At 38.7% G+C, this 27,399-nt stretch overlaps 1 protein-coding gene across 1 annotated transcript in view; it reads right to left on the bottom strand.

Moving 5' to 3' along the window:
• The window catches only part of Acaca (acetyl-CoA carboxylase alpha), a 263,758-nt gene that overhangs the window by 119,666 nt on the left and 116,693 nt on the right, over positions 1-27,399 (bottom strand). Inside the window, exons 17-29 of the mRNA XM_051183059.1 lie at positions 25,170-25,251; positions 24,597-24,742; positions 22,452-22,602; positions 20,978-21,112; positions 19,846-19,992; positions 18,847-19,035; positions 18,049-18,149; positions 17,377-17,465; positions 10,971-11,095; positions 5,083-5,196; positions 3,821-3,934; positions 2,783-2,872; positions 1,235-1,353 (exon numbers count right to left, since the gene is read on the bottom strand). Coding sequence (XP_051039016.1) covers positions 1,235-1,353; positions 2,783-2,872; positions 3,821-3,934; positions 5,083-5,196; positions 10,971-11,095; positions 17,377-17,465; positions 18,049-18,149; positions 18,847-19,035; positions 19,846-19,992; positions 20,978-21,112; positions 22,452-22,602; positions 24,597-24,742; positions 25,170-25,251 — 1,602 coding nt within the window. The remainder of the gene's footprint in view (positions 1-1,234; positions 1,354-2,782; positions 2,873-3,820; positions 3,935-5,082; positions 5,197-10,970; positions 11,096-17,376; positions 17,466-18,048; positions 18,150-18,846; positions 19,036-19,845; positions 19,993-20,977; positions 21,113-22,451; positions 22,603-24,596; positions 24,743-25,169; positions 25,252-27,399) is intronic.

Below are 27,399 nucleotides of genomic sequence, written 5' to 3'. Positions count from 1 at the left end.
CCATGTGTGCCACAAGTACTTCGCTGCTCGATGAAGGACAGCCGTTTGTTTCTAGAAAATGAGATTCTGAAATCCATGGAGGCGAAAATGCACTGAGATGCTTGCTAAATCAAGGATATGTGCTTTTCTCTGCCAGCCACAAGACATTTTTTTGAGGTGGAAAAGTGAAAGGATCTTCTGAGACAAAGAAGAGATGTACTTTTCCTGAAGATGCCTCTGTTCATCTGCCGACCTCTGCTGGATCAACAGTGGCATCCAGTGGCCAAAAGTCTCAGCACAGAGTTCTTTGTCTCCAGAAAGGCGCTATTGCTTTGGGTGAAGTGCAATTCAGAACAAAACTATTTCTGGTGTCTATAACTAAGGATCCCCAAAGACATAGTGGTTTGTAATACCAGGCGAAGAACCAAAGGCAATAAAGAAGAAATGGAGAGGAGCAGGGTATGATTGGCTGTAGCATTTATATTTCCTGTGGTGTTACTAAAAAGAATAAAAATACAGGAGGGAATGAACATATATGTGGCTTGGAATTCTCAGAATTTCACTGCCACAGAATATTTTTAATGGGTATATAAATAAATTATTTTCATTTTAAACCCAAAGCAAAAACAAATTTATATAGGCCATTTTAAAGAATTTGGGAAGAGAAGAATAATGGAACTAGATAATTAAGTAAGTAACTGTCTACATTTAAGAAGTTTGGCTCTCAAGTCTGACTTAAAAAAAAAAAAAAAAAAGCCAGATTGAATTATAACTATAAATTCAGGTGTCAGTGTTAAGGGAGGAGGAGTCTGGCTCAGGTAGATTAACCCACAGTAGCTCATGACAAAGCAGAACTTGTACACAGCATTCTTGTCTATTTCAACTGCTTCCTTAATTTACATTGTGTGTGTGGGGTCTGGCAAGTCAAATGCTCATGGGAGAAAGGAAAGAAGGAATCAAAAGGAGGGAAGAAAGAAAAAAGGGAGGGAGGAGGGAGGGTGTTCTTTAATTATATATACAAACAAGATTGAACAGGATAACCCTAACCATCTGTCTTAACTAGAACCATGCTGCATCTCCCCAGATCAAGACACAGGCATCAAGAAGCGCCTCTCTCTCTCTAGATTCAAATCTGTCCATTTGTTTATTTACATTTCTTGCTGCAAGTATCAAGGAATTGTCATTTAGTACCCCCCTTAACTGTGTCTTACTAGGCCACTGGCTAGCTCAGGTGCATGTACCAGCTCAAGCTCACCTGTTTGGATGAGATGTGGGCAGCATGAACTGAAATTCCACCACGCAGGTGTTGTCCTTAAGCTGGCGGTGTTGTACGCTGTTAAGTTCATAGGCAATATAAGCCCTTCGAACATATACCTGGTTAAAAAGTAATCCTCAGTAAATATATTTCAAAAACAGAAATGAAGAGGATGGTTGGACCAAGGAAAGGTATTGAAAAGCTCCATCTGTTATAAAGATGGCAGTTTGCCATGAGAGGCCCAAGTGTTAAGGCTGGAGTTTTAATGCTTTACCCATGATTGTAATACAGTGAAATAAAACGAGGCAGCTCCTGCTGAATACACAGATACATGGTAAAACTTTCACTCTATTCTAAATGCTGTAGGTTTCACCTTTAGTAAAAGAGAGCACAAAGAACCATGACTTCTAATTCATTAGCATGATGATTCCAACAGAAGATAAATCAAGCAGTGAGAAAAATAAGAGGTGCTGATTCCGGGATACTTTTAGGTTTAAAGAGGGAAAACAGAAAATCAAGGTCAAGTCCAACTTTTCATTTACCTTGTACTCCACCACCAGCACCACCCATCTTACTGCCCCAAATCAGTTCTGAATGATTTCCACCCTCAACTACATGAAAAAGCAGTTAGCATAAATGTGGCATGCAATACCTCAAACCCACTAACTTAATTCAATAGTTAAACAGCAATAGAATACATCTCAGAAAAAACCAGCAGTCCACCCTCCTACACTTCATATTCAATTTGCCATGAGGTTCTATCAGCATGTGAGGCATATATGGAGGCATCTCATTAAATGACATGAAAGCCAGGAAAAACACCAAGATATTTCAAATATTTGATATTTACTGAGCAGGATAACTTTACATTTTATCCATAGAATACAAATAAAAAATAATAGGCTATCACATGAAATCATTGAAAATACTTCTACCTCCCATTTTCAAAATACATCCACTTGGAAATGTTAAGGAAGTATTCAGGGTCTCCAATTTTTGCATTTAATGAGGTGGTGTGCTGTGGGGCAACAGAAAAGTCTCTGGAATCAGACCGCCCAGAGTTCAAACGCAAACTCCTCCTCTGCTTAAATCTGTGTTTTCTGAGCAAGTCACCTCACCTCGAAGTCTCACTTTTTTTTTTTTTAAACTTTATAAAACTATAGGATTAGATGGAAAAGTAATGCACCTAAACCACAGTTCATTAGACACCATATAATTAAAATTTGGCTCAAATCACAAAATGGTCAGGTAATATAGGTGGATTAATCATATACTTTTCACATATGCTGTGAGTCTTAATTCATTATGAAATGGGAAAATTCAAATATCTGGAAAGAAGAGGATACTGAAAAATCTGGCAGCTATTTCCCTGTTATTAGACCCAGAAGCTGGTGATTAACACACATAAAACAGCAGGTAAAACACCCGACTAAGCACTTAGCATTCCAGAAGAAAAGATCAAGAGAAAAGAGAAGGGGCATGACATGAACAGACAGAAAACTCCAGCAAATCCATGGAGAAGGTTGTGTCACAGACAAGAACACTCACCTCCAGAGCTGCCATCCTCACCACTTGATTGCTGTGGTAAAAAAAGTTTGGTAGGACATCGAAAATAGATGTTTCTGATAGGATGAGTTTCTGGAAGGCAAAAGGACATTGCAGTACTCAGTGAGACCTAAAAATTCTGCTGGTAAATGCCATATATGATCATAATGGTTTGGGTTTTTCTTCCTCAGTTATTGTGGAGAACAAGGTAATACTGTGTCCCACAGGGCTGCCTTGAGAACTAGATGGTTTAAGAAATGTAAAATTCTTAAATTGTTTATTAAAACATATCAATAGTATGTCAATATTAAGCGCTTATAAATATTATCATTTCAGACCTCTATTTGTACTTCTTCAATATGGCCTAACACTCCACTACCAGGAATCCCAGGCTTGAAAGCTAAAAGAAACCCTAGATTTCCACTACGAACCACGTAATAAAAATCTACCTCTTCCTGCTTCTAGGTTCCCTACAAGGAAATCCTACAGGAAGTATGAAGATTCCTTTGGCCAGTTATGACAACAGTACCCTGATTTCTCAGGAGAAAAACACAAAAGCACCAGAGAAAATGATGTTATTTAAAAAATAGCTGAAGTCCTTCATTTGTAGTAAAATTATCCAATAATCTTATCAAATTGGATCTTTATAAAGTATAATAGTAAGCATTAAAATAAAATTAAAATTAAATGATATTTAAATAGCATTGTCTCCAGAAGAAGAACAATGATCTATGTATGCATCTAATTCAAGCATCAGAAATCAAATAATGCTGCCAATTAATTCTGGTGTGGAATGCTTTAAAAAGATAGAGACTTCAATAGGACACTTCTATCAAAGAAGGCCCATTTGATTTTTAATGCTAAGCTATAATCATGCAATATTTTTATAAAAAACACATAAACAAATCATTTGTAAAATGCAAGGAATAAAATTTCATTACATACAAGTCAAATTAATTTATTAAATCTTTAACTGAAATATGCTTATGGGAATAAAAGGAACAGGAGTGTGAAATGGTAGGAAGGGGCTATCATAAATACCTGCAGGTTCTCAATGCAAAACTGGTGTCCATACATGTCAATGGCTGATAGGAAGATAGACTCTACTTGGTTATGGCGAAGCTCATATGATGGCAAATGGGAAGCAATAAGAACCTAGAATGAAGGCAAAATAAGAGGCATAAGTTCCTGAGGGAGTGATTATTCTAGGCTCCTATTAGGCAACCTGATACAAAAGCAATAAATATAAATCTGTAAGTGCAGGCATCAGAGATAAAACAGAGACCAAGTAAAACAACTTCAGGTCCTGGAGCATAAAGTCAATGCCACCAAATACTGAACCTCAGTTACTTCTCACCATGATTTGCGTTGTGGACAATTTCCCATAGGGGTAGGGGGAAGGGAAAGCAAACAGCTTCAATCAAGTTCCATTAGTGCATGTGATTTACCTTTGCAAAGCTGCTAGTCTTGGAGACTGCATGACTAGCTGTTAATTGGGAATCAGGTCTGGCAGGGAGCAGCAGTGGGGAAGGTGGATGCAGTATAGCTAGCCTTTTGCTACTTTGCAGTAGAAAAAGAGGAAGAGCTGCTTTGACAGCCCCAGGTACTCAGCACCAAAGAGAAGGCATCAGGAGCTAACACCGATGCATGTGAGGGGCAGAACGTAAAAGCAGTGTCACAAACAAATAGGGAGTCAGTAGGACCTGAATATCCTCAGCAGGTCACTGAGAGGTTCAATAACTTTGAGGAGTTCAGTGACATGGATACAATCGTAAAGAAAGCAGAAGGTCACTGAGCAGCTTCAAATGCTGTGTCCTTGTCAATGCCCATGCAATGAAAACACAAAGGGAGTGCCAACTCTCAGCTTCCCTGCAGAAACCTTTTGGAATGGAAATGAGGACTACAGGGTGAAGCTAACTGGACTTCTCTGGGGTTGTTCCGATTGCTAGTGCCTAAGATTCATGTCATTATCTTTCTGCTTTCCACACTTGATTATAACTTTTCATCTGTCTCTAAGCTCCCTTTGGGAAATAAAAAGTACTGAGTTCATTTCCTTCCCTCAGTTTCCTTTCCTCTACCTGACCCTGGTTTACTACTACAGGGAGGGCTGGAAGAGAAGACAGGGAGCAATACCAGTATTTTATAAAGTGAGAAACCCAACAATAACCATGTCCTCTGTCTTTAAAAAATACTTCATCAGATGAAAACACTGCATTATCTTTGGGAAAGTGTGCTGTGTCTAAAAGAGCCCAAACTATGAGAAATACACTCTTTCAAGATAACCAACCAAAAACTATTCTTACCTGACGAGCCCTCAGTGCCACTTTAGCATTGGTGGTCTTGCTGAGTTGAGTTAGCTCTGTGAGGATATTTAGCAGCTCATCAGTAAGCGTAGGGTCCCGTCCACACAACTGATCCTAAGTGTTTATATGTAAAGGACACATAAGCTTATGTTACAAAACAACTCCCCCCCCCCAAAAAAAAAACCCTATTTCTTAAGCACTGTGGCTGTTCTTCAATCTCCTTCCCCCTCCTCTTGATCATCAGCCATTGCTGGAAGGATTTCTCTACCATCTTACTTTTCCTCACCTTAGGGATACCCCTGTATAGACCTTTATCACAGAAGTGCAAGTGAAAGCATGGGGCTGGAGCACAGCTCAACACTTAAGTGCACTTGCTGATCTTGCAGAGGACCCAGGTTTGGTTTCTAGCACCCACATAGTGGCTTTCAACCAGATCCTAGGGATCTGACACCCTCTTCTGAACTTCGAGAACACCAGGCATGAATGCAGGCAAAAATGTTCATAGACAATAAAAATAAATCAAAAAATCTTAAACACATACATATATATACACACACACACGGAACATTTGGTCTTTAGGAGAGGCATGCATTTCTCAAACACCTTTTCCAAAGTCAATAATACTTTCCATGTACAAGGGAAATACTTTTGGAATATTCAACACCATTATACTAGGAAGAAGGTATCCTAAACTCTCTCCTCTTGAACTTCTGGCTAAAATTATCTGAGAAAATTATTTCTAACACTAGAATCTCCTTCCACAACAAACACAATGGTTTGTTTCCCACCCATCCTAGGCATAAGCAAAGAAGGGAAACTGAAACTCAATATCATCTTTTGCAGACAAGTAATAAGCAAAGCAGAACCTCAGGGGATATGCATATCAGCAGAGACAAGACCATAAAAAGATAAAAAACAAAAATTAGTAAGAGTGGGTAGAGAGACAAGTTTCCCTATCCAACCCTTCCTTTCCTAACACCCCTATAATGTATAAACACAATGCTCTCTATTATTTACTTCAATCATCGCAACACCCACTAAAATATTTCAAAACATAGAAGCATTTTGGGTAAAACAATTCACAAACTTTGCAAATGACTAGGCTAAGGTACAATAGCTACAAAAGACAATGTAATAAATAAAGCCATTTACTTCTCCAACATGCAGCATTTTTGGGGGTAGCAAACAGCCCTTTGAAAGCAACTGAGGTTTAACTCAAGGAAAAACTAAGTTCTCCTCTTGCTCAACTATTGATTGTGTTCCAACTTAAAAAACAAAATCAAGTAAAACACACAAAAGTCATCTTTCTTTTTCAAGAGAGAAAGGGAATAAGATAGGGTAGAATAGGAGAGAATATGGAGATCTAGGGGGAAAATGTGAAATAATTATTCATTTTCAAGAAGTTGACAATGTTCCTGGACCCCCCATGACACAGCAATAAAAACCAGATCTTCTAGAGGCCAAAATCAAATATAGTTTGGATGGAACTCCATTTGTATTAGTTTTCCATTAAAGTATTTGTAGTTATAGACAGTTGTAAGTAGACAAGTGGATACTGGGAACTAAACTGAGGTCCTATATAAGAACAGCAATTGTTCTTAATCACTGAAAATCTCTAGCCCCTCAAATATTTTCTCCACTGTCGTTGAGACTTGGAAAAGATTAGTAATAAATTATGTGTGAAGTAGCTTTCCAACAATCTTTTGGCCTTGATCCAGACAGTATTAAGATCCTGAAAGAAACAATCAGTGTTCTTCAGAACCACTCATGCTAAGTGCCAACATTCAGCAGGATACTAATGGCCCTAGACACACTCTGTGCAAACTTCCTTTGGACAACTGGACAGCCCAAGATTACTACTACATTCTGCTAAATTTTGTAACAATGCCATCTAAGGGCAACCATGTCAACAAATGTGTTTCCAAAACAAAACAGCACACAAAGAAACCCTAAAACCAATGAAAATGTTCATTTAAATAACCAGTCAGCTAACTTTAAGTCATTTGTAGAAATCTGCAGAATAAAATGAAACTATTGACCATCCCTGGTAAAGACCATACAAACGGTTATTTCTTGCTTTTATTCTTATCCTAGAGGTTTACTAAGAAATTATTTTGGATTTTCAGAAATACAACGGGTACAATAAAGTAGCAATCCATGGCCAAAGTTATATAACTAGTTAACTGAAAAGTTCAACAGATTCTAATACAATCTTAGCATCTTAGGCATTAGATGCCCCAAGAAAGCCAATTCAAAACAGAAGGGATCAGGCTTTATATGTAATATCCTCAAAACATTAACTACTTACCATTTAACTGAGTAAGGATTTCTTTCTGAGAAAGATGCTATAAGTTTATCAATCACTACTAGCACCTTTATTCAGTGTGATTGTTGGCTCTTGACTAGAATCACTGGGAAGAATATTTCAATAAGGGGCTGTCCACACAGGGTTTGCCTATGGGCATATTTGTAGGGGGTTGTCTTAATTAATGTTGAAAGACCCAGTCCACGATGGGTAGCACCATTCCCTAGGCAGGTTGTCCTGAACTGTGTAATCTGAACTGTGTAATAGTGGAGAAATCAAGCTGAACACAGGCAAGCAAGTGAGCATGCATGTTTTTCTTTCCCTCTGCTCTTGACTGTGGATGTGACTGGCTGTTTAAGTTCATGCCTTGACTTCTCCACAATAATGGAACTTAACCTGGACTTGAAAGCTAAAATAAACTTTTACCCTAAGTTGCTTTTTGTTCAACTTTTTTTTTTTAAATCATAGAAACAGAAGTAAAATGAAACATTTTTTAAATTTGAGATTTCTGAGAAAGATTTTTCTTTTTTACCCACACACTGAGCAGATTAATTTAGTCATGACAAAAGAACGAAGGAAAGAAACTGTTTTGCATTTTATATTCTCTGCCTGAATCAAATCAGGGTTTCCACACACAGCATGCCTTGTGAAAGCATGTTCATGTGAATGAAAGCATTGGAGAAGACTACTCAATAGAAATTTGCTTAGCAGTGCTTCGGACAAGTTACCACTATACAACATATGTTAACAACTGCAGAGGACCACACCACCTCTCCAGTGATGCAACTTGGTTTTCTTGATTCCCTCCTTTAGGTTCAAAGGCCCAGAAGTCATCATCTAGCCCAGGAAAGTACACTATCAACATTCCTACTTCTAGAAAGCAGAGATTGGAATGCTAGGCACATAACCATCAATCAGGAGACCAAAGTAAGTTAAGAAAGGCGAACAGAAGAGAACACAAGCTGGGGGAATTGAAATGCTACCATGTCCCAGTGACATCTGTAAAAGACAGTAAGACCTGGACAAAGAGGAATCCTAACAACTAAAATGCCTCTTACAAGCTACTACCATTAATGCAGATGTGGGGGAGGGGAGCAGCTGGCCACTGTCAAAAAAGAAAATATTCGCGGCATTCAAAAATACTGGATTGGAAAGGGGCACCATCTGAGCCTTTTTCTTATCTATACATCATTAATAGCTAGCCCTGAGCTCAATCATAAGAATTAACTAATTGATTTCAAAATTTTTACAATAAGGTGAAAATAATTGATATTTGAAAAGAAATTAATGATATGCAAGACTATAGATACTATTGTGCTTACTGAGTTTTGTTTTGATTTTGGAAGAAAAAAAGAAGTGAACATGCTAAAGTTGAAGAAACGGGTAAATCCCGCTGCCAAAGCTCAGCCTGCTATGCGGAAAGTTGGGGCACTATCCATGCAGGTAAGAAAAAATCAGGATGACAAGGTGGGGAAAAAACAGCAGCAAGTCAGGGTCCCATTGGCTTCTGCCTGTCCTGACTGGCAAAAGCAGCAAGCAAAGCCTCAAACCGGTTCTCTGACAGGGCCCAACGCCTCTGCAGCACCCCCGTGTAATTACACACTTGAGTGACTGGACTCTGAAGAAAATTGAAGGCCTGAGCTCCGAACAGCTGCCATTTTCTCTCTCCATCACACCAGCGTGATTACTTGAGAAATGAACAGCCCCGGCTCAAAGCTACTCCAGAATTCTCAGAGGAAATATGGCTCCGTGTTCCAATAATGAGATTCTTAAGGCAAGCGTTACTTACAATCACTCCGCAAAAGGAGCGAGCCGAGCCCCTATATCTTACAAATTAGAATTTAAGAAACCCAGCGACAGTCCTGGACGATCATTACTCTTCTCCTGCTCCAAGGATTCTGGGCTTTGGTCTATTTTTAGTGCAGAAAACTGTTAAGTTCTTAAAAAGGTAATCATAATAAGGTGAAAAATTTGCCATAATTAGCTTCCTATAAAGGCAAATTCCAGCCCCATTTTGGTTCACACTGACAGATCCTTCTGTCTTCTAATCATTACCCTTTTCTGCTAGAAAGTCTTGCTTGACTTTCTCCAAGTAAGAATTAACAATCCTTGCATTAAAATTTGAAAAAGAAAGTAGAATTTCTGAGGGAAAATAAACAGTAAGTTGCTATAGATTATAAACTCTTTATAGAATGCTACCTCATGGGAAAGTTAAAGTAGTACTTTGTGCTAATACTTCTGCCCTTCTCAAAGGCCTGGTTTCCTCACCAGATAGCCATTCCAAAGGAAATGAATTCTCCCTATAATGACATGTTTTTAAATGCTATATCTGATAGAGCCAACAAGCAAAGCAGATGGCTGAGTGAGTGGGAATACTGTCAACCAGAGACATGAGGAAGACACTTTCCTTTCATCCTGAGGGATTACAAAAAAAGTGGCAGTGAAGATTTACAAGGGGTTTTCCCTTCCATGAAGAAATGATGGAATTAAAAACATCAAGAACATTCATCCCACAAGGCTGGGAAAGAGAGCTCAAGGATTGGACTGTACTTCAGTCCCTAATACAGCAAATATGCAGGTCCCGTCCTCACCGCTGTGGAGAAGGACCTCCAAAAGCAGCCCTATTGTTCTCAAACAGTACACACTAGCTCAGCCAGGAAGAGCAGACAACTCAAAACCAGCATAAAAACTATCAGCTCTGCAAACTCCTACCAGAGTCAAATGTATCTCACTCTAATTCACAGTTGCCAGTTTTATTCCCCCTCCCATTTCCTATTAATTCTTGTGTTAGTCAGGTATGGGCACAAAAGAACTGATTCACTGCAACATAATAGCATGAGCATAGATTTTCACGTAAATAAAAAGGAATGCCAAAGAAGATGATGAATACATTTAACTGTTTTTGTTGGTGTTGTTTTTGTTTTTTGTTTTTTTTTTTTTGTTTGTTTGTTTGTTAGTTTTTTTGATGAGGAGGGACAGTACTAAATGTCTCAGATTTTATTAAATCTCTGACAGGTATAAGAGCCAGGTTTGCATTGCTGGATGTAAACAAGACTTTAAGTGCAGTCACACTGGTTAGAGGAAACTGCAGTAGAAAGCTTCTGTCCCATTCACAACAGAAACTGGGGAGGGTCAAGCATTTCTAAGTAGAGCTGATTTCCTGTACACATCTTATACAGAGCAGTCCCTTCCTAAACGTCATGCACTGCTTCAGATCCAGCAACTGCTAATCTGTAGCCCAAGCTCCACTTATCATAATTATAAAAGACAGCAGCTTTTGTTCTAAGACAGACAGACACACACACACACACACACAGAGAGAGAGAGAGAGAGACAGAGAGAGAGAGAGACAGAGAGAGAGAGAGACAGAGAGAGAGAGAGAGAATACATTTCTCATAACATCAACCAACCTTTCAAGTTCTGAAAATAATGAAACAACAAATCTGATAATCTGCAGTCTAGGCTCCACTTAACACTAATTATAAGACAGCAGCTTTTGTTCTGAGACAGACACAAACACCATTTTGCATAACATCAACAAGCAAGTTCTGGAAACAGAAAAAACAACAAGCCTGATACTCACAATAAGCATTGTGACCAGAAGATTCTTTTTGGTGACCTGAGCATGGGAGAAGATGTAGTTCAGAACAGTGTTCATGTCACTTTTGTTCTCTTCCCGAAGGGCAAACACACATTTGTCATAGTGGCCTGTAAGTGGTAAAGAAAACTGGTCTTCACCATGTAGACATGAGGACTCATCTTTACATGCTATTGGTTGTTTCTTAATGCCTATAACTTACTTTATAAGCAATGAGAAGAAATGCCTTATGGGTTTTTAGTGGGGAGGTGTGGATTTAGACAGCTAGCACATGGGCCATAAAAGTGTTTTTATGAGGACAGGGTTTCTCTGTATTGCTTTGGAGCCTGTCCTGGAACTCACTTTGTAGACCAGGGTGATCCGCCTGCCTCTGCCTCCTGAGTGTTGGGACTAAAGGTGTGTGCCACCTATGCCCGGCATAGACCAGAAGTCACAAGAAGCCATCTATAAACATGGGTTTGAGGTCTAGCTCTATTACCAATTCACTATGCCAATCACTTGACCTCTCTGGGTCTTGAATTTATTTTGAAAATTAAAAGAGAGGAATATGTTTTTAAAATAAAAGTGGGAAGGATGTGACTCCAATTCTACTTTTTTCTTTTCACGATCTTATCCATTCTCCTGGAATAATTTCCTTAAAAAAGAAAATTCTGGTGCTTAAAAATGTCAAGGGCTGGGAAGATACTCAGCAGGTACAGTGATGCCTCACAAGAACCAGTTCCTGGGTATGAAGCTAAGACCCACATAAAAATGCCCAGCATAGTGAGATTACATATTTGTAATCCCAGAGATGGAGAGATGGACACAGAAAAATTTCTAGGACTTGTGGACAGCCAGTTTAATCTAACTGGTGAGTTCCAGGCCAAGGAGAGAGCTTATATATCAAAATAAATGGATGGCATTTTTAACCAACAGTTGTCTTCACATCTACACGGTTATACACACCCACACACAGAACATGCATACGTGTAGGGGCACATCCATATATAATGTATTAACAAAAAAATGTTGAGACCATTAATCCTGACAATCTTGGAGGTGTACTCCTGTTTGAGCCTCTGGTTCTACACCTGTCTCGTTGAGAATGTTTCATCCCAACTAAGAACTGTTTTAGCTCAAGAAATATAACTTAACAATATTCATAAGTATGTGTACTATACTGGGAATCAATATTCCCACTGTATTCCTAGAATAACATTTGACCAGGGAAATTCCTAGAACAACATTTGACCAGGGAAATCCTAACTTATCTGTTTTAAATATCAGAAATTAACATAAATAGTATTTTTCAAAATGAAATTAGTATGTTTGAAAAACATTAGACTATACTAGCTAGAAAACAGCCAATCAAATAAAAAAATCAAAATTTGATAAAATGGAAAATGTTTAAAAATTGGTTGCCCTTAGAGCACTCATTGAATGTGTGTGATCTCCAGCACTACCAAAAAAAAACAAAAAAATTACAGGAACAAGAGATGGCTTGGTGGTTAAGCACACTGGCTGCTCTTCCAGAGAGCCTAGGTTTCAGTCCCAGCACCAACACAACAGGACACAACCACGTGTAACTCCAGTTCCAGGAGTAATAGTTATTCCCTCTTCGGGCCTCCTCAGGTGTCAGGCATGTACATGGTGCATAGACATAGACTCAAGCAAAACACCTATACACATAAAATAAAAATAAATCTTTTTTTAAAATTATTTTGTTTTATTTTATGTGTATGGGTGTTTTTGACTACATGGGTTTTTACACTACATGTATGCAATGCCATCAGAGGCCAGAAGAGGGCTGCCATGTGAATGCTGGGAATTGAACCCAGCATCTCTGGAAAAGCAGCCATTGTGCTTAACCACTAGATAGACTGTCTGTACTGTATTTTTCTTTTTAATCATTTAGTTTTATAAGCTATCTCTACAGTTCAGAAAAACAAAACTCTTAAAATCACAGAGTATATACTAAAACTTTAAATGAATAAATTCCCATGTGCTATTTCAAATGAATAAATACCTATATGCTATTTCAATTTTGCTATTGTTGTTTTGTTTTGTTTTAAAAATGTTTCTCTACATAGTGCTGGCTGTCCTGGAACTCACTCTGTAGAGCAAGCTGGCCTCAAACTCAGAGATCTGCTTGCCTCTACCTCTCAAATGCCACCATTGCCCAGCTCTGAAAGTGTGCATGTATGTATATACAAATATGTATTTTTAAAATTGAGTCCGTCTTGAAAAAACAAAAAAAAAAATAGTATTATTTTATATGTATGTATGTACCCCAAGTATTCAGCTCAACATCATCAGAAGAGATGTGGTATCCTTTGGAACTAGTGTTACAGATGGTTGTGAGCTCTGCAGTAAATGTTCTTACTGATGAACTATCTCTCTAGTTGTAATCCCCTTTTAATAGCCAAGTTCTCAGTATATGGTCCAATGCTGGCCTTTAATTTGGCAATCTTCCTGCCTCAGTTTCCCAAGTGCTAGAAGCACGAGCCACCATACTCACCTTAAAATTTACTAAATTTTAACAATACATTTAGTACCTTTTAATACCCCTATCTGCTATGTGTTCTTCAAAAACAATTAAAGTTGAATTTTATGTTAACAATTCTTTTGTTGTCTTTACATTTATCAACAATATATCTAGCTTATTTTTTTTCCTGGTTTTGAACTTGATAAAATAGTAACACACTATGTGCTGATTCATTCATTTGTAAGTGTTCCTAGGAGTCATTTTCAGTGCTACACAATATTTACTATAGGAATATCCTAGAATTCAAAAAGCCATTCTATTTGTATATATTTAGAAAGTTTCCATTTATTTATTTATTTATTTATTTATTTATTTATTTTTACTATTATGAAGAGTAGTGGCACAAAATGGTCCTTCTGTCTTAGAGTAAGATTACTAAGATAAAGAGCATAAATAAAAAGTCAACTATATGAAAGCCTTATTAGATATGGACATGCTGTTCTCTGAACCAATCATGTCATTTGCACCTCTACTCCCAAGGGCAGTATAAGATAATAATTGATTGTAAAATCTGTGATTTGAGCTCCTATTTCTGTAATTGGTAATTGGAGCAAGCATTTTCTTGAAGTTTATAGATTATTTGCGATTCCTCTTCTGTGAAATATCTTTTTCTCTCTCTTGCCAATTTTTCTATTTGATTGCCTTTTACGTACTAGTACTAATCCTGTCGTAGGTGTAAATTTTATAAATAGCTTCTCCCACTTTGTAGCCTGTGTTCTCAATTTCTTAACAGTACATGGGATGAACAGAAGTTCCTGAGCAGACAGAATTAATGAGTTGTTTCCTTTATAGTATGTACTTCCTGTTTGTAGTATGATAAACTCTTTTTCTCTCTTGAGGTCATAAGGATATCATAAAATTTTAAAATTTTGCCTCTTTGATAAATGTTTAAGTCTTTAATTCACCTGAAATTAGTTTTGAGTGTATGAAAAGAAATGTAGATGGCTGGCTCATCATCTTGGTATTGTTTAATTTATGTTTTATCCTTCCCTCATAATCACAATGCCTGCTCTATCGTGAAATGAATCACATGCATATTGATCTACTTCTGAGCAATTATGTTTCTTTCATCTATAACTCTGTCCTTTCACAAATATCACATCTGCTTAATTAATATGGCTTTATAGTAAATCTTGTTATCTCATCCAGCAACTATTTTTTACCTTCTATTTCTTTAGAATTCATCTTGTTGTTTGAAAGAGGGTCTAACTAGGTAGCCCTAGAGCTTGCTGTGTAGACCAGGCTGGTCTTGAACGCAGAGCAATACCAGAGCAATCCTTCTGTCTATCTTCTGAGTGTTGGAATTACAGCTACACATATTTTGGAAATACCTTGACTGTTGCCAGAATTTTGTGTAAATTTTAGAATTAGCTTGACAAGTTTCACAAAGACACCTAGAAGGTATCTTTGGACAGTCAACAGATTGACAAAGTGAATTTAGGGAGAATTGATACCTATGTAACAGTGTCTGTTCTTGGTATTTATCTAAATATTCTTTACAATTGTTTACTCATTAGGACTTCCTCCAAAAGAGGACTACATATTTTTATTGTACATGTGCCTTTATATTTTCTGGGTTTTAATTGAGATTTTTAATGGCGTATTTTTCAAAACTGTTTTTCTAAACAATTGCTGTAAAGAGGTCTTTTCTGGCTGGAACTGAAGGCTCATGCCTTGAATCCCAAATGGCACTTGGGAGGCGGAGGCAGAGGGATCTCTATGAATTCAAGGCCAGCCTGGTCTCCAGAGCAAATGGCAGGCAGGCCAGAGCTACAGAATGAGACTCTGTCACAAAAATAAATAGTAAGTACTTAAAACAACATCAAAAAAATCTTTTGTAGTGTTGAGGACTGAACATGCATTAACCAAATGCTCTATTCTAGAGGTGCACCCCAGCTGCAACTGAATTTTATTTTATTTTATTTTAACTCATTTAGTTTTTTAATACAGGGTATCTCTGTGTAATCTTGGCTATCATGGAACTCACTCTGTAGACCATGCTGGCCTCGAATTCACAGAGATCCCCTTGCCTCTGCCTCCTGAGTGCTGAGATTAAAGGCCTATGACACTATGCCTGGATGCAACTGAATTTTCTATGTTGATTTGTTTGTTTGTTTGAATCTGATCCTGCCTCTGCCTCCCAAATAAAGGCACTCAGCACTAATCCCTGCATGTTTGACTTTTGTACTTAGAAATTTTGTTTCATTTTAAATAATTTAGTAATAAATCTGGGGTTTATTTGAGCATCCTAAATAGGCACTGAATTTCTTGGTGGCTAATCTTAATTACAAGTCCTCAAACCTTTTTGTTTTCTGAGACAGGGCCTCATGTAGCCAAGGCTGGCCTTAAACTCCTGATACGCCTCTGTCTCCATCTCCCAAGTTCTAGGATTTCAGGGGAAAGCCTTCATGTTTGAAGATTTCTTAAATCCTTTTTTAATTTACTGCAATAGCAAAGTTACCCAACATGATGCTGAATAGACACAGTGATACCACTGGTTTGTCTTAAAGTGGATGTTTTGAACCATGTTGCCATTACGTGTTACATATCATGTGAAATGTTTGTGGGTGCTCTTAACAAGTATAATTGTTACATTTCAGGGGTAAAAAATGTAGCTTAGTGATTTATCCCCAGCACAGGAGTAGAGGTGGGGGCACACCAACTAGCAAAAGTATCATTCATTTCATAGTGAACTTTGTCCTGTGTTTTTTTCCCCAATATATTAAGATGATGACCCTGTGTCTTCCTTATTCTACTAGTACATGATAAATTATATTACTGCCTCTGAATTCATCAACCTTTCTTTAATAGGCATAAAACCAACTTGGTTTAGCTCGCTAATATCATGTGGAGGTTTTAACCAGTTGTTAAGGGTAGAGACATCTTTTTTTTTTAAGTTGTATTTTTTTTTTAATTTAAATTAGAAACAATCTTGTTTTACGTATCAATCCCTCTCCTTCCTATCCTCCCCTGTCCCCTACTGACACACACACACCCCATCCCATCCCCTTTCCTTTCTGCTCCCCAGGGAGGGTGAGGTCTTCCATGGAGGAATCATCAAAGTTTGTCATATCCCATGTGTCTAAGCTGAGAGTGTACCCCTCTATGCCAAGGGCTCCCAAAGTCCATTTGAACCCTAGGGATAAAGATTGTCCAGGCCTCCTGACACCCATTTTCATGGGGACTGGGTTGGTCCTATGCTGGTTTCCCAGCTATCAGTCTGGGGCCCATAAGCTCCCCCTTGTTCAGGTCAGTAGAGACATTTTTTAAATGATATAAAAGTAACCAGAGCAGAGGAAAAGAGAATTTGGTGTTACACTGCCATCTTGTGGCAGAATGCCATAAATAGCAGTATGTAGCTTTAAAATCTTAACCAAGGTATTTCACTCTGAAAAACTATCCATCATTTAGTAAAGCTCTTCAGAGAAAGCCAGGGATAAATTCTACTAAATTGCACACTAAATAGTAGTAGAGATGTAAAGCTCTTCCCATATGCCTATGGTTCAATCCTTGGATTAGCTGCTGAGAGGCAAGCTCTTCAGATAGGGAATTTCAATTTCAAGCTGGTCATGACTCAACCAACTCTCCTACACAAGGTCAAGAAGATGTCAACAGGGAATGCTAATCTCTCCAAGAACATCTCAACCCTTCCCCAGAAGCACAATGGAGTTCCAGTTTCACCAAGCTATATGTTAGTATTCTTTTTCATACTGGTGAGGTACGGAGGTTTTAGTTTTTCAGGGAAGTAGTGAGAAGAAAAGTTTGTTAATGGTAAGTGTTAGTAACAGAGTGAATTGGCTTAACTCTTACACAGTACAGTAATCAGAACTGCAAAGTTCCTTACAGAGTCCTCAGGGTGAAGCTTACCATTCTGGAACTGTGTCTCTACACGCAGGTACTGTCGGAGCAGATCCATCACCACAGCCTTCATGTGGCCACGGATGCCACTTCGGTACCTATGAATCAGGACAGACCAACACTATTTAATAAACCCAGAGGCCAGATTTACTTTCTAGACTTTCCCTGAACTGCTTACTTTCCCTCTAAATATAGGACTTGTAGCTTATATTTTTAGGTTGAAAATTCAGTCACCCAAACATATTAACTTAAATTCTGAGCTGAAGAGTAACTTCAGTACATAAGAAATCTTATCTAATAATACCCTGAATAACTCCTACTACTGATTAGAAGTCACCATCTAGCTTCAAACAGCTAAGGAACTTTTGAAAAATTTAAGTATCTTAGAGCTGAAAATGCTCTAGATAGCTTTTTAGTCAAACAAATACAAGGATCCATAAAATATAAAGAATAAACACATTGGAGTCTACACAGGAGAAAAAATAGGATCTCTTCAAAACAGCAAATAAAAAGAAAACAACAGGATTTGGAGACTATCAAAACTGACAGAATATTATGAAAACAGTAGAAATATTAAATGAGTTAGGCACTTTCTGAGAAATAAAGCCAGACTTGAAGTAAATCCTTTTGCCCACTTGAAAGCAAGGATGGCATGAGACTCTGGAAACCCCTGTGACTAACCTTTGAACCAGCTGGACAATGCTCTGGGTGTTCATGAAGAAGACTTCCCGCTCAGATTTCCGGTTCAGGGTAGCTGCGTGACTATCTAGGATGTTGGCAATCTAAGGCAAAAGAAGTAAGAAAAATGAAGCCTCTCCTGCCAAAGGGACCCAACACATGTTCCTCTGCATCATCATCCATACTAAAGAGCCTTTTTAGTTATAACATGATAATCTGTATCTTTGACATGTTGTTGGCAGTAGGACATTACTAGAACTTTAAAAGCCTGCTAAATAAACAAGCAATTTCTAACTCTTTTCACCCTTTCCCAGATAGACTAATGACTACATCATAGAACTACATGTATCCAGAAACAGTGATGAGCAAAGCTGTCTAAGGTTAAAATCCACACCTTATTCTTGATCCCTTACTTGCCCAGCTTTACTCCCCATACAACCCTGCATTATAGCAAAGGCTGAGTAAGGATGCTGCTGAGGTAGCCAGAGTGTCGGACAAACAGATTAGCAATATCCTTTGTGTTGATCTTACAGAAATGCCTCTAATTAGGGACTCTCCCTGAAAGCAAAGTGATATGGAATACACAGCCAAAGCACACTTTCCTCACAGAGCATGAGTTATTTTACATCTTAGCATATAGTGCTACCTTATTGGGCTCATTCTGAGGTAGTTTTGTGAAGGATTCAATGCTTACAGTGATAAAATCACAGACAGTAAGGAAGAGTCAAACAGAAAGTCTCCTAGAGCATGAACTCTAGGGGCAGCAAGCGAAAAATAATGACAGTGTTACCCCATAAATACCTGCTGGCTGGGAAACTGACAGAGGACTGATGTGATGTTGCTAGCATACTGAGCCATTTCCTTCTTAATAGACTTCTCCACATTGAGGGGGATACGGCCAGAAACACTGGTCATGATATCCTGCAACTCTAGAAGAGGCAGGGAAGGATCTCTGAGAGTTTTCATCAATCGTTCTACCCAGTCTTTTACCTGAGGAGAAAGAAATAACCAAATGAGATACAAGGTCAACATAATTCCCAAAATAAAATGGATATCTGAATCCACTGTACTACAGTGCTTGCGCTTATTCTACATTTATTTATTTATTTATTTATTTATTTATTTATTTATTTATTTATTTTATGTGCGTGAAAGTGCACCACATAAGTGCCTGGGAATCACAGATGATTCTGAACCGCAACGTGAATGTATGCTGGGAATGCATCTTCATCAAGAAGAACAAGTGATATTAACTCTGAGCCGTCTCTCCAACTCCCAGTGCTTACTTTAAAACTATAGCAGAAACATCAAACACTATACCAGTCTATAGGTCAAAAAGAAATAATCCCAAGCAAATGACAAAACTAAGAAAGAAGGACTCAAAACTACAAGTCTATTCAAGCATAGTGGTGTATGATTTTAATCCTAGCATTTGGGAGACAGAGGAAGGCAGATCTCTGTGAGTTCAAGTTAGAGGAAAGGGCAGCTAGGGCTATATAGAGAAATCCTGCCTCAAAAAACAAAAACCAAAACCAAAAAAAAAAAAAACTTTCAAGTCCAACAACAGAAGGTGGGAAAGTTACAGGCCAAACAACTTTTCCTCCTTAAAAAAATTCATGAGCTGAGGATACACATCAGTAGTACAGTGTTTGCATTACATGCTTTAGATCCTGGGTTCGCTCACCACCAAAAAGGGGCTGGGGTGGAGAAATCAATCTCAAACTATTCCTCCTGAGATGGTAAACTACTCTAGAGAATCAATACATCTGTATATCCCTTTCCCAAGGAGGTGATTCATACCTTGCTGCTGAAGAAAGGATCTGGAAGGCAGTATCCATTCATCACGTTGACCAGGTTATCCAGGACATAGTGGAACACCCGATGGAGCTTCTCACCTCTGAGAGCTGTGCTCTGGATTTTTGGCAGACTACCTGTGTGAAGCTCAGCCTGTGGATCACAAGAGATCATCATTCATTACTTTCTACTCCGGCCACAAATACCACTGACATTCCGTCACTATCAAAACCGAAACATCCTTTCATGGTACAGACCTATTTGGAGAGAAGTCAGTGGAAGAAACACTATGAGAAAATGACAGAATCTCAGTTTTACACCGGCTAATGCAAACTGCTGTGCCAAGATACAAGCACAAATATGAAGAACAAACAAAATCAGGAGGAAAAAACGATTAAGGAAAAAACTGATGATGGGTGGTGGTGGCACATGCCTTTAATCCCAGGTCTTGGGAGGCAGGGAAAGGAAGATATCTGTGAATTCAAGACCAGCCTGGTCTACAAAGCAAGTTCCAGAACAGGCTCCAAAGCTACATGAAGAAACCCTGTCTCAAAACAACAACAACAACAACAACAAAAAAAAAAAAAAAAAAAAAAAAGAAAGAAAGAAAGAAAGAAAGAGGAAGAAGGAAGGAAGAAAAGAAAAAGAAGAAAGAAAGAGAGACAAGAAGCTAACTATGGTGGCATATACTTGTAATCCCAAAAGTTGGGAGATAGAGGCAGGTCAAGATGAAAAGAAAGGACCAGCTGGGGAGATGGCTCAGTGGGTAAGAGCACTTGCTGCATAAGCATGAGAACCAGAGTTCAGATCCCATGACCCACACAAAAGAGGTGGGTTTGGCCACACCCAGCATTGTTGGGGGACAGAAGGACTGTTGGGACTTGATGGCTACCAGCCTAACTCAGGTTCAGTGAGAAACCCTATCTCCAGGGAAGAAGGTAGAGAGTAATAGAGCGGGTCACCTAATGCCCTCCTCTTACACACACACACATTCAGATAGCACATACACACTCTCATACACATGCAAAAAGCAGGAAGGGAGAAAAGGGATGGAAAGAATGGGAAAGGTCAAATCAAGTACCTCCAAGTTCCTGTGTTTTTCACTCTTGGAGCCATATGCTAATACCTTCCTCCTTACCTGTTGAACTTTACTGGGGTTGTCCAGCTGCATTTTGGCTATCACACAGCCAGGGTCAAGAGCTGCTCCAGGTCGCTTGACATAATGGATGCAACCTGATTCTACAGCTGTTAGAGTCATCACCATCTTCATTACCTATAATGAATACATAATAGGTCAGTTTCCCCCCTTTAACATCTAAGTTGGAATATACTTAGTTAAACCTCCAAAAATGGGAATCTATCAGTGAAGTATTAAGGCAGGCAATTGGTAAATTTCTCATAAATATATCTGAAGGTTAATAAGAGATCAATAACTCCTGTTTTGCTTTTGGGGGGTTTTGCTGTTTTCACGGTTTGTTGAGCCCAAAACTGTTTATTTAACTCTGAAAGCTTGCTATTAGCTGAGGATGATCCTGAACTCCTGGCCCTCCTGCCTACCAAGTGCTGGGATTATACTACCACATTGACAATTTTCTAACTTAAATATATCTTGCTACTGTTTGTGAATTTACTTGTAGTGTATTTAGAAGTGATGGACAATCTGTCTTTATCATAGGAGCATTTTCCACACCTTTATCCTCTACCTACCAGTCACCAGCCCAATAAATACAACTTCTAAATCTAGAACAAACATCTTCTCTTGCGGTGTCTCTGTGGCTAGGCCATTCATTTCAGACTACAGTACTTTTTTTTTTTTTTTAATTTATTTTATGTGAACATCTGTCTGTGTAAGGATATCGGATCCCCTGCAACTGCAATTACTGACAGTTATGAGTCCTCCGGAACAGCAGCCAGAGCTTTTAACCACTGAGCCACTTCTCCAGCCCCACGAGACTAGTTTTTAAAAAATCTACTATGAGATGTCTGGCCCATCATGGCATTTACCTCCAATAAGGTCCCCCCAAATTATCACTCTAGAGCCTAAATCTCATACCATTTTCCCACTTAAAATCCTTCAATGATTGCCTGTGGGCTTCAGGAAAATCATCAGCTCCATCATGACCTTAGTTTCCTTCTATGGCATCTTTACCTGCCACTCCACATCAAACCTTAATCTATTCTCAATCAATTCTACTACAACACACTGACTTGTTTGTCTCCTACCCATCTTCACCAGCTATCTATCTTTTCAAAAGTAAGACTAGGCAAGCATCTCTTCTTTTAGGATGTTTTTCCTTTCCTCACATCTCAGTTAGGCCTAGGTGACCCTGTTGTTCTTAGAATTCATCACTATTCATCTGCTTCAAGCCCAGCTCTCCCTAGTAGGCTCTCTGTGACAGTTAGCACAGCACCTGTCACTTAGTACTCTTGCTACTATATCTTCAACGTTCAAGTTTCTTCACCTGTCAAAGGAAAATGGTGAGGTTTTGTTTTTAAATCTTAGTCCACACTAAATTAACTAATGTTCTTCCTCTCTGTTACTTTCAATCCGAGTCTATTCCCACCAACCTATGTTCCCTCCCCTGATTCAATAGCCTATTCCCCACCCTGACCTCAATCTCAGCATAGCACTGGCCAGCAAACACATGGCCTCCATCTTCCACAATATACTGGATTAACTTCCCAGCAGAAGGTGAGCGCATTACAGATGGATCATTTTCCTTCTCAAACACACAGGTTTTATTGCCAATTGTGATTCGGTATCTAGGAGATAAGTAGAACAGGCAAGCCAATAAAGCACTCAGGTTATAAAACAAAATAAGAGAAAAAAAAAACCCACAGAAAATGTTATCATATACATAATGCAGACATAAAAGAAGGCATTGGCTGTATCTGTTTATAATTTTTAAATTCATATTTACTTAGTTTACATGTAATTGTACCATGTGTGGGCATGTGCATTTATGGAGGTCAGAGGACAACTTAACAGGAGTGGGTTCTCTCCTTCTACCATGTGGGTCTCAGGGATTAAACTTAGGTGTGAGGATTGGCAGCAAGTGCCTTTATCTGTCTAGCTATTTTGATGGTCCTTATTTACTATTTTTAGTAACAATCTTCTGTTAAGAGTTAGATTGACAGGGGCAGTGGCGCACACCTTTGATCCCAGCACTTGGGAGGCAGAGGCAGGCAGATCTCTGTGAGTTTCAGGCCAGCATGGTCTATACAGTGAGATCCAGGACAGGCTCCAAAGGTACAGAGAAACCCTCTCTTGAACCCTCTCCCCCAAAAAAGTTAGATTCAATAAATTATGATATATTCATACACAGGAATACAACATAAACTAAAAAGCATACTTATAAAAAATACAAAGATAATGATGATATAACTAATACCTCCTCCTTCCCTTCTCTCTCTCCCTTTCCTCTCTATTTCTTTCTCTGAAAGGACCTCACTATGTAGCCGAGTCTGGCCTCAGTCCTCTTCAGCTTCCTCAATCCTAGATTACAGGCATGAATACCAAGCTTAGCTATAAGTAACATTCATGGAATGATAACTATACTATAGGCAATATTTTAAGCATTTTAAGTTGATTGATTTATTCAGTTCTCACAATATGGCTGGGTGATACACTATGAGAGAGAGAGAGAGAGAGAGAGAGAGAGAGAGAGAGAGAGAGAGAGAGAGAGAGAGAGAAATATGCAGAGAGTTGAGAATGTAGCTCAGTTGGTACTGTGATTGCCCAGCATGCATAAAGCTCTGGGTTAAATCCCAAGAACCACATAAATCAGGTGTGGTGATATATATTGATAACAACACTCAAGAGATAGAAGCAGAAAGATCATAAAGAAATTCAAGATCATTCTCTACACAGCAAAACCTGAGCTATGAGACTAGGGCGGGAGTGGGGGTAAGGGGTAGAAATAAGAACACTTCATGTTCTTGCAAAAGACTGGAGATAAATTCCCAGTATTCACATGGAGCCTCACAACTACTGGCAACTCCAGTTCTAGGAAACCAACCCCCTCTTCTGACCGCTGATGAATCTTGCACATATACAGCACACATACATATACTCAAGCACATATAAACCACATAGAGGAATTATGTATTTTAAAAAGAAAGGAAAGGGCTGGGAAGATGGCTTAGTGGTTAAGAGCACTGGCTGCTTTTCCAGAGGTCCTGAGTTCAATTCTCAGCAACCACATAGTGGCTCACAACCATCTGTAATGAGATCTGGTGCCCTCTTCTGGCCTGTATACATAATAAATAAATATTTAAAAAAAAAAAAAAGAAAAAGAAAAGAAAAAAATGCAAATAGTAATTAACAGACATTCATTTATGAATATATTCAAAGGAAAAGTAGTATGTACCTTTCAGTAATTTTTAAATGTATTATATAAATTCTAATAAATATACAAGAAACTATCAACTATTATGGTTTATTTCAAGATTAAATTACTTTTCCTTGTGCACCACATTGGAGTGGTAGGGAAAAATGTTTTCTTTCCTTAAGAGACAGGATCTCATAAATTGCATAAGCTGGCCTTGAACTCCCTCCCTAAAGGAGGAAAAAACTCTGCCTTTTGAGTAGCTGAGACTATAGGTACATAACACAACACCCAGGTTGAGACATGTTTAAATTACAGACACGTTTACATTATAAACACTTTTGCACTCTTGAAAAAAATCCAAAGAGCTAAAGAATAGTAAGAGGAAAAGTTAATACAATGGCAAACAACTACACCTCAGTCACTCACCTATCCACTTCCTCCTTCATGTAAGTGGTATAACTGCTGCCATCATAGGATAAGAGTAATCCACCGTCACTCAGCCGATGCACATCAACTTCCACACATGAGCCGTTCATGATCACCACATAAGAGTTGGGAGACTGTCGAGTCACCTGCAGTAAACAAGAGCCAGAAAGATAAGCCAGTGATCCCTTCCAAGAACAGCCTGAGATACAACTGCAGCATTTCAAAGATACAGGTTAAGAAGTCTGTCAAGATGATAACAATAGTGCTGCTTACACCAGTGTGTCTGGTTGGTGACAGTCCTGTTACAAGCAAACAAGGGTAACTCCAGCGACTTTTCCCTGTTCCAGCCTCTTCATTATCTACTGGAAGTATGTTAAGGTGAGAAATAACTAATTTTCATAGAATTGCCAAATACTGATACCTGGAACTGACCCAAATAATGACTGGAATATTCCAATCTGGGAACAAAACTTTCTGTCTCTCAACCTAAGAAAACTAGTTTTGAGAAGAGAAGAGAAGAGAAGAGAAGAGAAGATACAAACTAAGGTGTAGACTTTGGTGGGGATTGCATACCTTAAGTACATATTTGATTCCTTCATAGATAAGTTCAACATCTACTGTGTTCAGAAGTGTGTGAGCAGGAAGGACTTGACCCCTGAAAGAATGACAATATATGACACACTTACTTTAAACTTCTAATTGGTTATAAAGAACTTTCAAAAACTATTGATTGTGATGTTTCCTGAAATAGTAGTAAGAGAAAAAAACTTTAAATGATTGCCTGTAAAAGATTGATCACATACATTATGAAAAAACAGTAAAATTTACTTTTTACATTTAATAGTAGTATGATATACAAAACATAAAACTTACTATTTATGGGTAATGAAGACTCCCGAGTGAGTGACATTCTGAGTGAATGTGTGCTGCTGACATGGAACAGGCATGCCAAGAACCCCCAAAGCCTCAGACTCATGGGGAAATGGCAAAGCCTTCCAAAGGCAAAGCTCACACAAATTGGAAACCCTTCTCTTCTAGTCTTAGTGCAAATGCTGACAGTGTGTGCAGAAAACTTCAACCATAGCTCTCTTTCCCTACACATTTACAGCCTGAAGACTGCTCCCTAAAGATATTATGTCTACCAAGATTACCTAAGCTTGTATCATTCCTTGATCCAGCTGCATACCATAAATCCTGTTTCCCTGGTTATCTGTGTGTTAATAACCCTGCCTCTTGGTTAAGCTATGTGCAATATCCTGCCTCTCTGTTCAAGTGTATATAACAAATACACTGAGCTTCCTGGGTGCTGCAGTTTCATTATCAGAGAGCACAGTCCACCCAGCTCCAGCTATTTCTCTAACCATGTATCTTTCTGCCACCCAAGTGCTGCGATCAAAGGCATGTGCCACCACAGCCCAGCCCCCTACTTCATCGCTTTTTCATTTGGTTGGTTGGTTGCTTTTACTTTTTAAGACAGAGTTTTTCCATGTAGTCCTGGCTGTCCTAAAACAAGCTCTGTAGACTAGGCTGGCCAAACTCAGAGACCTGCCTGATTCTACCCCTCATAAGGCATGTGTCACCACCACACAGCTTACTTCAGTTACTTAAGTGCTAAAGTTATAGGTGTGAATGAACCACTAAGCCTAGCAATTTTATTTTAAAAAACAATAATAGCCATTCTATATTTCAAAAAGGTGCATAGTGGAAAACAGCTTGGACTACACAGCAAGTTCCAAGACAACCAGGGCCACACAGAGAAACCCTGTCTCAAAAAAATGGGGGGGGAGGGAGCTGAAATAGGATGACGGCTGTCACAAACAAAAGAAGTCAGACTTTGAAAAACTAATAAAAAAGGGAGTGCTAAAGACAGGATAGCTGAGTTACTGATAGCCAGTAGGTACGGGAGAAGAGTATGCACATAATTTGTACTGGTTACATAACTAATAAAAGACAAGTTATGAGGCAGGGTATGGTGGCATATACCTTCAGTCCCAGTGCTCTGGCAACAGATGGCCAAGCTCTGTGAACTCAAGGCTAGCCTGGTCTCCACAATGAGTGCTAAGTCAACTAGGGCTACATAATAAGACCCTGTCTCAAGAGACAAAAAATAAGTTCAAACCAAATTATGCCATGTATTGTAGCACATGCCTGTAATCTAAGCGCTTAGGAAGTACAAGCAGGAGTATTATGAGTTCAAGGCCAACAACAGCTATACAGTGTGTTTGAGGCCAGCCTGGACAACATATGCTCCCTATAAAGATTATTTTAAAATTCAAGTTATAAAAATGAATTAAAAATAGGATGTTGGGGCTGAGCAAGGAGATGGTGGTGCACACCTTTAATCCCAGCACTCGGGAGGCAGAGGCAGATGGATCTCTGTGAGTTTGAGGCCAGTCTGGTCTACAGAGCTAGTTCCAGGACAATCCCAAGCTACAGAGAAACCATCTCAAAAAAAAAAAAAAAAAAAAAAAAAATGTTGGGGCTGGAGAAATGGCTTAACAGTTAAGATTGAATGCTTGCTGTTCTTCTAGACCTGATTTTTTTAGTTTCCAGAACTCACATGTAGTGGTTTACAACCACGTTTTAATTCCAGCACCAGCTTCTGACCTCTGCAGGCATCCACACATATATGCCATTTATAAACGCATAAATGTTGTTTTGTTTTCTTTAAAGAACAGTAGACTCAACATATTGATACATGTATAATGCCAGCACTCTAGAGACTGAGGCAAGTGTGAGTTAGAAGCCAACCTGGGATACTTAGGCTAACTACTCAATGCCAACATATAATGACATGGTCTCA

This window comes from Phodopus roborovskii, unplaced genomic scaffold (assembly GCF_943737965.1).
Source record: "Phodopus roborovskii unplaced genomic scaffold, PHOROB, whole genome shotgun sequence".
NCBI classification, from domain to species: Eukaryota; Metazoa; Chordata; class Mammalia; order Rodentia; family Cricetidae; genus Phodopus; species Phodopus roborovskii.
This window is presented reverse-complemented; position numbering and strand designations above follow the sequence as displayed.